We start from the raw sequence: 15,286 nt of genomic DNA on the forward strand, positions 1-15,286 counted from the left end.
GAGAGAGAGAGAGAGATGTGCAATGGGATATATAAGAATAGCCCTCCCCAGCATACCAGCTTAGGTGTTTTCTTCCCTATGCAGGAAAGGAGCAAACATTGCTACTTATGTTAGTATGTCACACAGGACAATTGTATTCTGCAAGCAGGCAAAGACTCTTAATGAACAAGAAATCTCAGTACTCTACCTTCTAGCCTCTCTTTCTGCAGTCCGACGCTTTACTTGTTCTTGATAGATCACTCTGTCTCGTCCAAAAGATTCAAGATTTGGTGCCATCAGTGCTTTATCTGTAAAATTACATTGATGAAAATTAAAATGCTTATTTATGATTAGATGTGTTGTAGGCAGTTTCATAAGAGCCTTTTACCTACTTTAAACTAACTGTAATTTGAAGTAGAAAGTCAAGGTTTTCAAAAAGATGCACCCAGAAGACTGAACTCGCAAGTGTAGAGATTAAAAAAAAAATCACCTCCACTTAAATGTCAAATAGTTTTCACCATAAGTCACTCTTGTCCCTCTCACAACAGTGCCCCACTATATAAAAGTCAAGTTTTAGTAGAAATTGCTTAAATCGAATGTTCCAAGACAAAAAGTGCTCCTTACAGAAACACGTTCACCATGTATCTTTTGAAAAGAAAATGAACAAAAAGAAAGGCAGAGAAGTGTGACTGAAGCAGGAATATGTATTTCAGAGTTCTAGTCATAGTGTTTTCTAAGTTTGTATGCTTTAGATTGCCTAAAGTTTAGAACACATCAAAACCTACATGAAAATAAATTATCTTCCCTCCTCTTTTTAAGGTGTGATTCATTATAGAAGTTCCTGATTATAGACAACACCACAGCTAACCAGTGAAGCTGATCACCAACCAGCAGGCAGACCCAAGAATGTTTCCAGTTCATCCTTTTCAGGTAAATTTTTAAAACTGGATTGAATGTTAGCCAGTGCTCAAGTCTACCCACTAAAATACAAACATCAAAATTTAAACAAAAGCCTACCCAAATTTCAGGAGTAAATCTACATGTTCTGACTAAATCTATTTACAAATCCATCATTAAAATATTAATGATGATCTATGTCAGTATTCCCATTCTATACCAGAACTACTAACAGCCTTAACATACAGATGAAGCCATCATTTGTCCAATTTTTTTAAATGTTATTTGAAGCTGAACTACTTGTCTTTACGCAGAAGTACAGCAAAAGTTGGCAGCAAAATTAAATTCACTTCTAGCCCTTCAGTGTTCTGACACTGTATGAGGCAAAGCAGACCGTCTGTGTCTGCAACAGACATCAAATCAAAGGCTGGCACCAATTCGTAGTTTCTGTGATAGTTTGAGGGACAGAACTGAACTATTTCTAGATACAGTGAAATTCATTCTCAAGACTCTCAGACACTAAATAAGATCTCTCTTTAAAACCCAGCTTGACAATGACAATTATTCCCACCTGACCATTAAATTCCGGTCTAAAATAATCCATTCTAAGCTTCTTTTAGTAATTAAGTTTCTAGTTCTCACAACAGCATTTTCATGGTAAAACCGCAATGCCTATATGTGATGCCCATGGCTCCAAATAAAGTCCTAAGGGGAATATGTATGCTAACCACTCCATAAGGGGATGACCAACTCTGATGCCCTAATGCTCTGTCAACCTCAGTAAGTTCTATCTAATGGTATTAACAAAATTTCATCTCTGGACACACTGACAGAATTGGAAATGGCTTTTATTATAGGATTTTAGGTCAGCAATAGGACAGACAAGAAAGCCATTTTTAAAAATGGAAAGCCCTCCAAAGCAGAAAGATGACTACTATTAATATATATTACCCATCATTTAACATGCTGAATAAAACCTCCTCCAAGGAATGTATATTTCCATCCAAGTTAACGTTTATACTTTTGTAGAGTTCTACATACTGAAGAATAATTACAAGAAAACTCCTCAATCAGAATCCCCCATGCACACACTCATAGTAAGCAGGTATTTTAACTGGCTAATTTTAAGGTGTATTTCCTATAGGGCCCCTTTGTATTAATCTAGTTTTTAACAATGACACAAGTTTCTTCCAGTTCTTTATCTCTACCAGTTAAGTGTTTGAAATTAAATACTTATGCTGCCTACAAAATAGAGCATTAGGTAGAAGTCAGCTCTACCCCAGTGCTTCATGGCTTTATATAGAGTTAACTATAGATGTTACAGGAAATTCATAGATTCAAGGAGGTTTAAAAAAAAAAAAAAGAAAAAAGAAAAAAATGTCCTGACATAAGAGATAAATTGGGAGTCACACACTACCACTACTACCACTGCCACCATGCATACATTTTCAGTGCTAGGAAAGAGAAAATACAGTTAAGAGCAACAGAAAGGAGAGATGAAGTCAGAGTTAGAGTGGTTTGAGTTTAAAACAAAACAGATTAGAGAACTTTTCTCTAAAGTTGCTTCTACCTGTCTCAAAGGTAAGGATAAATTTTAAGACAGTCATACTTTCAACATTTACATTTAAATTAAGCCATACTAAGTAAACAAGGTTGTTTAATGAATAATAAAAACCTTCAAGATGGACTGACTTGAATGGCTTGAAAACTCCGAAGATTCATCTTTAATATCATCTTGTCGTCTTTGGACAAGGCGGGAAGCTCGCTGTTTGTACAGCTGGTGCATTGCGGATTCAAGTTCGTTAATCAGAGGCACCTGTAAAAATACAACACACTACGTAATACCAAATTCTCCAGGTGCTTAGTTTCTGGGATACCATACTATGCCGAAGCATAATGCTGCCACTGTACTTCTAGCAGCACAAAACTGTTTCCTTTCACCCATTTGGATCATTTGGGCCAGTAAATGTTTCAACATGAAGAAAATGCATGCATTTAACAATGTTCACAGCTTTCAAACATAGAAATAGCATTCTGAAAGTAACTTCTCGACTGAATGAGTCTACACGGTAAGACAACCATTTTAGAGAGTGTGAAATATTATTTCAAGTACTCGTTTCCTCTACCAAGTACGTTACATAGTATTGTGTTACAGTGCTTACAATACTGAAACCTCATAGTTTCACCTCTATCTTTAAACAAGAATGTAGTCGTATTCTACACTTCAATGAGAAAATAACCTGACTGTATACAGTGAAAAAACAAAGCATGAATCTAACCTCCTGAAGCCAGCAGGTATTGTTTTGCTGTAACTTTTATTTCAGCATATATTGAAATATTATTACTGAAATGCAATAAAACATCGCATAAGCATGTTATGCCAACAGGTAATTCAAATCAGTAAAATGTTACTCTAGCCTATCATTACAATTAAAATTGTACAATTTGTGTGAGTTATGCATTAAATATAACCTTGGAACGATACAGACTTAAGTCAGTTCAGACCTGCCGCTTTTTTCTTTTTAAATGGACTACATTTCAGTAGCAATTATAACAAAAAAAGATGATGTTATAATAACTAGAAATTTCCTGACATTAAACAGCAGATTCACTGCTGTTTTTTGTTCTGCAAAAATTAATTTCCTAGGACAAGTTAAAATTAGATTATTATTAGTTGCATTATAAATGCAAAACAGAACTTTTCAGTCTCTTAATTTGGAAAAGCAAGTCCTTTTGGTATGAACATTTAAGCCATATCCTCCTTACCTCCAAGACATATGCTTAGTCCACAGTCTTCCAGCCTTTTAGCTCAAATATTTCATTGCTGCCTACCATCCAGGATTAAGTTTTTTCAAAACAAAAGATAAAATCACAAAGTGTTTCCTGATGTAATTTAGAATGTGACTCAGCAGCTACTAAAGAACCTCCTCCAGTAAAATATAATGATTATGAGATTATAGCTACAGGGCCATTTCAGCTATCTGAGAATGACACACACATCAGAGCAGATATTAAAAGAAAAGAAGTATTAGCTCTTTGTGGTATAAACCGGGCTACAGGGATTAAAATGAACGCAACTCTGCACCAACTCAAAATATGTACAACTTTCTTTTGGAGAAAACAGAGTAGAGAGAAATAGGAGGAGGAAATGTCCCGGCGCTAGAAGTATGTATTTGGAATTAAGATAATTTTGAAAACAGAAATAATACTTTAAAAAAACCACTAGTTTTACTGCAGTTTACCATAGAAAAATACAGCTTCTTCTCTTAAGCATATAAAGGGAATTATAAAATTCAAAAGTTAAATGAAAATTTTTTAAAGCATCCCTAGACATTCTTTCTGTAATTGCCTTAGGATTAAAAAAAACACAACTATATATTCAGATCTATGAATCCACTCAAAATATTTCCCATTTAAAACACAAGAGACTTAGAAGCTGTTATTCTTCTATAATCAATACTGTGGTTGATGAGTGACTGACAATTTCACTGCCTACTATAAAGTTACAGCCCTCATTTATTGTGTTTTGTTTAGTCAATACCTTAAATTCAGTGTTTTGTTTTGTTTTTTCTTCACTGTCATGGTAAACAGTATGAGGAAAAGTGGAAAGCTCTCTGAACATTTAGCTGTCAAGGCTAATTTTACCCTACAGTCCCCCTCTCTGACACACACAGTGTGTTTTGATAATTTGCTTTTGCAGGTAAAATAACAGTTCATCTAACTGTGCTGTCAAAGAGACACTGGGAGCAATCTTTCTGCATCCCTTGCATATTTGTACACTCAAAATACGAAGACACTGTTAACACTTTCTGGCCTTCTCAGAAACCATGATTTTGACAGTAATTACTCGTAAAGGAAGTCATGCAAGTATCTTCTGCTCCACTGGTTTTATCATTTGTGGGGGGGAATCATACAGGATTTGACATTTCTATTGCTTGTTTCTAAAATTTGCATAATAGCTGCCTCATTTACACTCTCCACTGCACCTTACCAATGAGTAAAGTGTTTCTGACATTCAGAATATCTTCAAAACAGAATAGAACCAAAATGGTTTTGCTTGGCTGGGGGTCACAAAGGGTTGAGCATGGTGAAGAGGTGCAGAAATAAGATGGTAGGGAGAAGAAAGTCTAATTTACGATGATGTTGTTTTGTTCTCCAAAACTAAGTCAACAGACATACAAGAAAACTCTAGGGGAATGGACTCTTTTGGAGCAGACAAGTATATTGTGAACCCATTAGCGCTTCTTCACCAAACCATTTTCTCATTCAGATCAGTACCAATGTAAATCTGACTAATAACCATGACTAGTCCTAGTAAAATAAAATCATCATAGTTGAAAGTATAGGGAGGGATCTATCTTTATACATATTTGCAATGTTGTTCATATATGTATGTGTGTACATATATACACATATATACACACACGCTATTGTTATTACATTTATGGGTACACATTTTATATGCTTATTAATATTATAATCATAACAACTACGTACATTATATATTATAAACACACACACTTTAAATATGAACTAGTCAGGGCCACAGGTTCTACAAAAAAGCTGAAGGCAATTTATCTCTACACTCAAAAGGTAAGAAGAATTTACTGCTACATTTCATTATTTAAATAAAAACTGATACTGATGTTATTATTTTATTTTGTCCCCTCTCCCCAGCTCCTTTTTAAAAAACCTTGCGATGTCCTGTGGGCTATTGTTTTTTAATTTGATAGTACTTTTGTCATGTTGAAAGCACTGAATTCCAAAATAGATTATCTGGCCAAAGAACTAAGGAATATATAGGACATTATAACAAATGAAATGCTCCTGTTAAACTGACCACATCACCTCCTAATTTTGCAAGTCATTGTACATATAGGTACTGCAGCAACCTCCAACTGAGAAGAGCAAAACTCTGAGAATGCGCCTAAGAAGCATGAGATTATAAAAGTCATATCTTAAAAGATCAAAGGACTGGCATGGCAGGTGGGGTGTGGGGTATGGGGAGCATGGGAAGGAGGAGGAAGGTGTCCAGGTGTAGAATCCTTAAAAGACCAACTACCAGGAAACCAAAGGTATATTGTAAGAAAGCAACTTTAACAAGCCTGTTTGTGAAATTATCAGCAGCTAATTTGCTGTACAATGGCTGGAATTGATTTATTTACTAGTATAGCTAGATAGGTCAATAACCTTCCTACAAACTGAACTGGAATTATTACACTATTACTTAACAGTACGTTTTCCTGGTTTATACAAAATCTGGGAGGCCAAAAGGCTTGGTTTATACTCAGAATGGTGCATTCCAAAACAATTTGTTTAAAGAAAACATTTGAACAAGACAGCATGGGCTATCAAAGAGAACCACCAGACATGGCTTATAGTTATTACAAAAGAAATTTAACAAGAGGTCTTTAGAAAGCAAATGCTGAATAGAGATACAAGTATTTAACTTTTCTGAAATACAAATTTATCTCAGAATAAAAGAATATGAGAAGTTATATTTATTAGGAATTTAGACAGCTGGGCAACCAGCACTGACACAGCTGCAAAGGAAAGTACCTTTACTACCCCTCAACAGCTAATGCCAACACAGACTCAGGAATACTGCTTCTCCAGTGAACAATATCTACTGTAACTAATCATCAGCTGGGTGAATTAACTGGTCCACACTTCCCGCGTTTCTTCACGGCATAGCTATTCTTCAATTTACAGGATTGAAGAAGGGACTCTCCCAATACCACCAATGCTGGAAAATTAATGTCTAACCAATTAGCAACAGAATGCTTTTATATTCCTCTCCCACACCTAACAAGCTAGGTAAGCAGTAGCTTCAACTACTCAGGTAATTCTGACAGCTAATGTAGTAAGAAGATACTATACTATAATATTCAAGTCAGAAGACAATGAAGAAATAGTCTATGTGCTGCTAACCGAATTTTACAGCTCCTCTGTGTAATATATATAAATAAATATACACATAGATATATTCAGGAGCTCCTGTTATATTTACAACAAAGTAAGTAATTGAAGCGTAATGAATAACATAAGACAGACAGGCTAAGTTTTTGAGTTAGACATATACAAAAGTATCACGCTACATGAAATAAGTGTATTTTTAAGCTTGGGTGTTTTCAGAGAGCTACATTAGTTTTAAAATCTTTCTCCTTCAGATACTACAGGAAGTATGTGAAACTGTCTGGCAGGAGGAAGTTTATAATAACACACAAAACACAAGCCTTTGTTACTGTGTTCATAAAGCATTCCAGAAACTAGCAATGTTGTAATTCAGCCCTTATTTTTGTTAACCTGATAATCCAACACAAGTAAAAAGCAGAATCGAAATTGAAATGCCAGAATATTTACCAAAATCCTAAAGACATATAATCTAAAAGTGTTTTTAGGCAATCTAAAGTCAGTGATCTCTTACACTGTGAAAGAGATGTTTGTGACAACCAACTTAGCATGATGAAAAGTTATTTTCCCTCAAATAACCAAACCTTTAGAAGAACATGTTCTCAGGGGACTTTTCGAAAACAGAGGGATGTGGTGTTTGGCATGTACTAAGAGTCCCTATTTTTTTTTTTTTTTTAAAAAGATGAATGTTTTTGCATCCTTACCTTTTCACTGAAACACTCAAGCAAGTCTTGGACATACCCTCGCATTTCTTGCAAAAACTTATACTGTTCACCAATACCCCCAGAAGACCCTTCTAATCTTTCAATTGCCTTGGTAGAGTCCTCTCGGCTTTGCTGATGTTTCTCATATTGCTGCCGATTAGCTTTGTGCAATTCTTTCATAGAGTCCAACCTGAAGGGTAATGGATAAATAGCAAATTTACATCCAAAAGTCTGTGTATTTCAGACCATTGAGATATTAAACAGACAGTGCAAGTACCAAGTCTACATATGGGAAATACTGCAAAGACATATTCTCTGACTTTCATTTGTCACTTTCTCCCCTCTCTACATAAACAACAAGGCTAATGGTCTAAATTAATTTGCTAGACTGTGCTGAGTGCATTGCACTGCCCAATCCCACAAATTTTTACAGGAGTCAATAGCACTTAGAATAGCGCAAGGCTGGCTCTGAAGTAAAACTGGAAGGAAAGGTTTTAGGGGCAGTGGGAAGAACTATAGCTTATAGAAAGCAGTCTTACTCCTCTACTGACTTGATTCACTGTTAAAGGCTGTAACACTACAAGGGGCATACAAACCAATTTTGAAGACATGTAAAGCGCAAGCTGTTCATTACAAATGATTTCTCACTGCAATTGGGTTGTTCATTCAGTAGGACCTTTTGCGTACCTGACAAGCAGATTACAGTGTTTAAACCAAAAAACCCCTGTATACACTAGAATTTAAATTCTTTATCTACTGAAAGGGAAAAAAATCTGATTTGCACTTTAAAAGAATGCTACTTGACAAGCTAAAACACCTCACTGGCCTTTCAATTCTTGACTATAAGACTGCGCAGTGTCCAGAAGATGCAACTCAGACCTGTCTTCAACAAGATCAATGGCCTCATACTTAAAGCTTCACTTCCAGAGAAGCAATCCAAGGAGATTTTCGAACAAAGTGTCAATGTCATCTTCACTTTGAGCTTTTTTTGTTTGCCTTTTATTTTATTTTTTTTTTAATGGATGTGCCAGTCAGTACTTTTCCAGCGATGAAACTCTGTGTTTGCTCACCGAGACTAAAAGATGCCTGAGGAACAGAAAGCTAGGGGACAGGTCTTTAAGTCTAAAAAGATGGTCTGTCCTACCTGTCTTTAAGCTGTTTCTTTACCAAATCAATAGTAACAGGAGTCATCTCATTACTGGGAGTTTTGAAAGGAACTGTATTATCTGTTTTTTGAGACTTGGTTTCCGATGATCCATATGCAGCATAAGTGTACGGAATGCCATATGATGAGCCATAAGACAGTGTCTGGTAAGTGTTCTGGTAGTACACATTATTCACTTCAGCAGGCTGACTTGGTTGAACCTAAAGAAAGAGGACATACAATTGTACTATAATAGACTTTAAAGAAAGGAAAAACTTATTTGCTTTCAGATATCAAATGTTATAAAGTGAAAAATGTAGGCAGGTACATTTACAAAATGTAATTATCAAGTGATTTAAGTGTAGAACTTCCAACACCTAAGGTGGAAGAAAAATTCCCTCAGAAGCACCTTCTTAAATGAACAAACTCTTAGTATCATTCTAAATATTTATACTTTTAACAAGTTATTAAATGACAACTTTAACGAGCCTATTACTCCTACAATAACCAAGTGTTTGGGACTATACTAAATTTTGCTGACTGTTTAATAGAATGACATAGGTTCTTAGAATCAGTGTGTGTGTTTGTGATTTTGCTGAAATGTTTTTTTAAAAAAACTACCCTCTTCAACTGCATGGCAACTTCATTATGAATGCACAGACAACATATGGTGCAACCTGCTACAAATTCCAACTCCATGCTGCAACACAAGATACAGAAACAACAAAGAAACACACACTGTTTGCATAGACTCTACAAATCCAATGGTAAACAAGAAGAGAGATCTCTTTGAAGTGGCATTATTCTAGCTCTGTTTTAGGCTGCAAATAAATGCTGGTTAACAGCACCACAAACAATCAGTATCTACACAGAACAGAGAAACTAATGAAATGGATACCACTGGATACTTAAAATCCAACCTCTCATTTCTCTCTTTAAAGAATATCAGAAGTTACACGCTGAACTTCTCAGATTAAACAGCGTTCTGTAAACTACTCGAGTTTATAATGGACTTAGCCAATATATGCAGAAACAAACCAAAAAGAGTTCACGACTAAATACATGCCTGAGGTATGTTGATTCCTTTCCGTATCTGTTCTTGCTCCCATCTACTGAGTTCTTCATCTTGCTCCCCTGCCACCAGTGCTTCATCATCACTTCCCTCAATACCTTAATACGAGTAAAACAGACAGGTAACAAAAAGGAGAAGATAATGTACTCATAGTAAGGGCCATGAGTTCAAAAAACTGACACACAACGCTTTGGTGGTAACATCCACTTAAAAAAATCCAATGCGTAAATTTGCAATAACTGCTGGTAAAACCCTCTAATGTTAAAATCCTAATTCTCCTTTTCCAAAAGGTTATTTTACCTACTTGTCAGCAAGAAGAATGCTATACCAAAGAACTGATGTTCTTCTTTTCCCAACTATATACTTCCTAAAAACCAAGTACAGGAACAATACTAATTGATCCTTAGTGTAAGTTTCTACCAGATTCGGTAGAGTCGTGTGCTTCTAAGCATGAGAACATAGTTTGTGCTCAAAATTTTATATGCAGATTTCATTATCCAGTACTTTTCCTTAGAAATGGAATATAACTCCAGATTCATGCCTGTTTGAAAAACCTGTTGTTTAAAATGCTGAATAGGAGCACTTGCAGTGAAAACAGTGTGAATGTTTATCAGCTGTCCTTCTAAAATGGTTTTACCTATTTCCTCAGCAATCTTTTGCCTTTGGGATTTTTCCTTCACTGTAAAAACTATCCTCCTCTTCTCGTCATCATCTTCATCATCACTGGCATCATTTTCATCTTCTCGAACAAGGCGGCCTTTACCTGGTTCACTGTCAACGGGGGTAAAGTCTCCAAGTTCACGAGCCATTTGACGCTTTTTCCTAGCGGCATGAATAAAAGCAGCATCTGGAATTTCTCCTAGAGACAGATGTTTGCACCGTTAAACAACCACTGCAACCGAACAGGTATTACAACTTCTTATCACTCACCTCTGCCACCCCTACCAAATCATCTTTGCAAACAGAAAAAGATGCAAGAGGAAAAAACTCCATACTCACAGAAACATCTGCAAACAACTTACAAGCTGCACATGCAACCTTGCTGACCAGAAACCCTCAAAACGGGTTTCCTTCCCAAAAAAAGTCTCACTCTGCTTCCAGTAGCTCACGTGCCATAACAGCAGGAGCCTGATGTTCCTATGGGAAATATTCCTAAAGAGGAGGAAGCCCTTTACAGGAGCAGACTATTGCAAAGGGAGGAAGAAAACAAGGTTCTTGACTGTGTCACTTCCTGTCCTGATATTGTTCCCAACTCTTCTTATTTTGGGGGAACAAAAAACATCATTCATTTCAACAGATGATGACAGCTCAGAGATTAAGAAGACACCAAACCAGACAGAGCTAATATGAGAAGACTGTGCAGTTGAGGGGAAACGACAAAAGCAGACCTAATTAAAAAAAAACAAAATCCGGAGCACAAAATTAATGCAACTAAGTCATATAAAGAACCATCCCCCAAAATCAGTGTTTTGAAACATGAATAATTTTACCGCTCCTTTGATAAGGCATGCACAAAAGGTTAAATTTCAGATTCTCTTTCTACTTGACAGGAGATACTCTATTTAAGCCAGCAGTATCTTTACAGATGGAATAAAGTACTTTTATTGCACCACTTTGCAATTGGAAAAGTGATTTGGAAAAAGGAAAAATGATTTGGGGGTTCTTCTTCCCTTGAAATATGGCCAAGTCTGTGGACCCAGGACATTCATTTCCTATTTAGGGAGCAGGCTACCATGAGTTAGCTAACAATTAGTAAACTAGTTTCAAAAATACTTTCTCAGACTGATTTCCTTGGCCTCAGGGCCTGACTAGAACCTCAATAGGCAAAATGAGATAGGAAATCATTTGAGATACCTTGCAGACCTATAGCTGAGACACTCAATTTAAAGACAGAATTTTATTTGAAAGCAGTTAAAATTCATTAAGTCACCTATTCCAAATCTAGATTTTCTTACAGTTTGCCATCACTTTGAGAGACAAATTCCTGCTTTTGACATCAAGATGAAACATTCTGTAGTAGAACAGAAGGCTTGTAAAATTGAACAGCTTTGGAAAATAGCAGTTTCCTGAATTCTCTGATGCTTGATATATTGCTGGAAAATATTTCCTAATATCTCAAATATATTAGTCTGCTGTAAACGCTGACTAAAGCATGTGCTAACATATCAGACATATTACAATAACCAACCTGGGCGGAGAACATTCAGTGATGACAGAGCACTTGAAAAAGCCCCACCAGCTTTTGGTTTTTCTTCTTCCTTCTCACTTTCAACTTCCATTTCTTCTTCACCATGCTCACTGTTTGCAGTCCCATCTTCTTGGCCTATATCCTTAATCTGTCCTGTCTTTTCCAGTGGTGGTTCAACTGGTAAGACAACAAAACCCATGTTTTACTTTTTTTATAAAGATCACTCAGAAGTATTTTTTCAAGGTCTAACAACCAAAAGTAAAAATCAAATGAAAATGTTAAATAGTAATTTTACTGTTTGAGATCTAGTAAAATACACCTTCTTAATTGTGATTAAGTCACTGACATCCTCTCAAAATAAAATTTGACAAAGCAGACACTCCAACAACCAATAAACATTCTACAAATTGCCAACTATCAAAAAAGTGAGAGAACTCAATAATTAAGATCATATGTGCAACCTTCACACAGCCTCTTATGTATGTAATTAGAAAGCATTGCCTGTGTAACACCAAATCTTTCCACTACAACACACTCATTTCAAAAGAACCTTCTCCTCTTGGGCTGGGTGCAACATTAGGTGCATAACATACAGATACAGGCAACAGGTACAAATATTACATAAAAAAATGCATGTTAAATCCAGCTATCCAATCCACGCTGCACACATCTGAGTCCAATCCAAGCTGCACATATCTGAGTTTTTAAGACTTTAGCATCTGTTTAGAAAATCCAGTCTACTGACTCAGTAGCAGCTGCGAGGTCTTTGCACCATAACCAAACCAACTACAGAGACTGCAAACCAGACAAACAGAAAATAAGCACACACTAGCCATGTGCAAAATGCAATTTTTTGGAAGGATCTTTGTAACAGAAGCAAGAATTAAAATATAGGTTTCCACAGATCACCTGAACATTACCCACAGAAATGATAATTTCTGGTTTTGCTCATGCCCCATATCATTGTGCAGGCAACTTAAAGATTCTAATAAGAAAGAATTTGTGGGGTTTTTAAATGCAAAGGGTTTTTTAAATCTTTAAGATTTTTAAAAGACTGATTTCATTAACTTAAAAAGGGAAATTTTCTGCATGGGACCATATTCAATTCTCGTATGCTTCAGCTACACCATGGCAATCTTTAGATCGTAAGCCTCTCAGCTTGTGCTTATAGCGTTGTAGGTTATTAGTTTACACAAAAACCCAACTGGAAAAAGAAATCACTATGCTTTACCAATGAGCTTTGCAAAAACCAATAGCAGAAGGACAATGAAATTGAAATCCCAGAGTCTATTCCAAAGCTCTGGAGGACCATGCATTGTTAAAAGATCCTTCTGCTCCAACACTTTCATCCTGTCATCTTAGTTATCAAGTCCATTCTAAGGTCCGAGTCCTGAAGCAAGCAGCTGTTGAATAATTTACTGAATAACAAAGAACACCACTCTGCTCACCCCAAAGTCTTCCTTTTCAAGACAATGCGTTACAAGGACACATCCTGTCACATAAGCACCAGACACGGTTCTAAACTAATTTAATTCCTTCCTAATTCGGTAAGAAGAAACTCATCTGACATAAACAGAGCTGAAATACAGAAACTGGTGAGGTCTACTGACAACTGTATAGGTAGCTGAGAAGTTCCATCCTTCTACATTCATTTCCACATACGAGAGAATCGAACTCTACCAGCTTCAGAACAGCACTGGTAAGGTTCAAATGAGCACATTTAATGCGTGCTTTACTTCAGTTCTAAATGCTAAATCCTCTAAAAAGATGCACAATTCATCTTGAAAACAAGTAATTTGTAATTACAATACTTAATTTTTTCCATTACAAAAGTTATTGTTAGTTTTGCAGTTACCATCTGTTGGAGAATTGACCTCTGTTCTAACTTTTGATTTTTCAAGATCTTCTTTGTATTCTTTCTTCAATTGTTTAACAATCTTTTTGCTGTAACTTGATTTCTTCACTTTAAAAACTTCTTCAGTTTCTTTAAAAAAGAAGTTGGAAAACATTACATTAGATGTGCCAAGAAGTATATTTACCTGTTAAATCTGTTAATTTTGTACCTAGCACTTAATAAATGCCACTAACAACATAATTTAATGTGACTTTACATTTGCACTGTTGCAACAAAACCAGTTCTATATCCTTTCATGTGGACTCAGGTCTACTTTATCTTTTTGCAGTAATTTTCAAGTGTATTCAGCCCGCTCACAGCACAGTCACTGAAAAGCAAGGCAGAAATGACAAAAAAGCGTACACACATGGCCTGCTTTTATCTGACTGTAGTAATGTTTGGGTTTTTTTTTTTTTAAAAAAACAACCAAGCAACCAAAAACCATCCATCCTTCACTGTGAACATGAATTTGGAAGAAAATTTCATGAAGCCCCAACATTTTGAGTCAACAGTTTCACAGCCACACATATACACACCTAACGAGTAAGGGAACAGCTGTTTTTAGTTGTATTACCAGTTCAAATGCCTGCAGCACTACTACCTACCAAATGGTATGCAATAAGTTAAAGAACTAAATAACACATTAAAAAAAAAAAAAATCAACATTTGATGTAGAAAATCCAAAAGTGTTTGTTTGGTTTTATTAAGTCTATAGTGTAATTCCATGTTTCCAGTGTTTCTGTCAAGACTGCAAATCACTAGTCTAAGAATCTAAGTTCCAGTGATTACAAGAGAATTCTTTCTAAGAAAATTCAAAATTTTCTTTGAATTCTACCTCTCCTACTGACAAAAGGTATCACAAAAATAAGGTCATTTTATTCACCCTAAACTTCCAGGATGCAACAAACTCTGGAGTTTGAGGAGTGTTTTTTGGTAATTTTTAATATGCAATAATTATTATCTATAATCAGATTACCTGAGTGTGAATGGACCAATTAATGAGTGCAGTATCTGCTGGAATCCAGCAGAATTATTAGCTGAAGCACTGTACAAACACAACTATGCCATTTTTCCAAAAGCCGAGGTCCAGAAACCGCACAACCACTTTTTCCACTATTTGTGAAGGCTAATCTAATAAACCTTATGGATGGCTAGATAAACTAACTCTGCAACAAAAACAACAGTGGCTTCACATGGAGTGTGCTAGGACAACAGGCAGTCTGATGCAACCTGTGAACACCAGCCGAAAAATCAGACGAAAACAAACTCCACACAAAGCCGCAGGAAAGATGCCCCCTAACCAGCGCTGCCGGTTCTGGGGGGAAGTGAGAGGGGCTGCCCAGGCACTGGGCCTGGTACTTGCTACCGCACAAACCCAGGCCAGGCTGAAGCCTGCGCCCTGAGTACCCCAGCTGCAGCGAGGGCAACACGGGTGCAACAGCCCGGCACCAGCAATACAGAAGCAATCTATCCCACTAAATCGGAGTTAAACCCG

General features: G+C 36.3%; 1 protein-coding gene across 1 annotated transcript; it reads right to left on the minus strand.

Annotated features, from left to right (window-relative positions):
• Positions 1-183: 183 nt before the first annotated feature.
• On the minus strand, positions 184-13,881 carry LOC104620071 (PAX3- and PAX7-binding protein 1-like; the record flags this gene model as incomplete). The annotated part of the gene is made up of 8 exons (XM_010286162.1): positions 184-287; positions 2,569-2,692; positions 7,494-7,683; positions 8,638-8,858; positions 9,704-9,807; positions 10,347-10,568; positions 11,898-12,074; positions 13,753-13,881. Coding segments are annotated over 8 exons (1,271 nt in total), but the record flags the coding sequence as incomplete, so codon positions are not given.
• Positions 13,882-15,286: the final 1,405 nt, after the last annotated feature.

Source organism: Phaethon lepturus, unplaced genomic scaffold, assembly GCF_000687285.1.
Source record: "Phaethon lepturus isolate BGI_N335 unplaced genomic scaffold, ASM68728v1 Scaffold49074, whole genome shotgun sequence".
In the NCBI taxonomy this organism is placed as follows: domain Eukaryota; kingdom Metazoa; phylum Chordata; class Aves; order Phaethontiformes; family Phaethontidae; genus Phaethon; species Phaethon lepturus.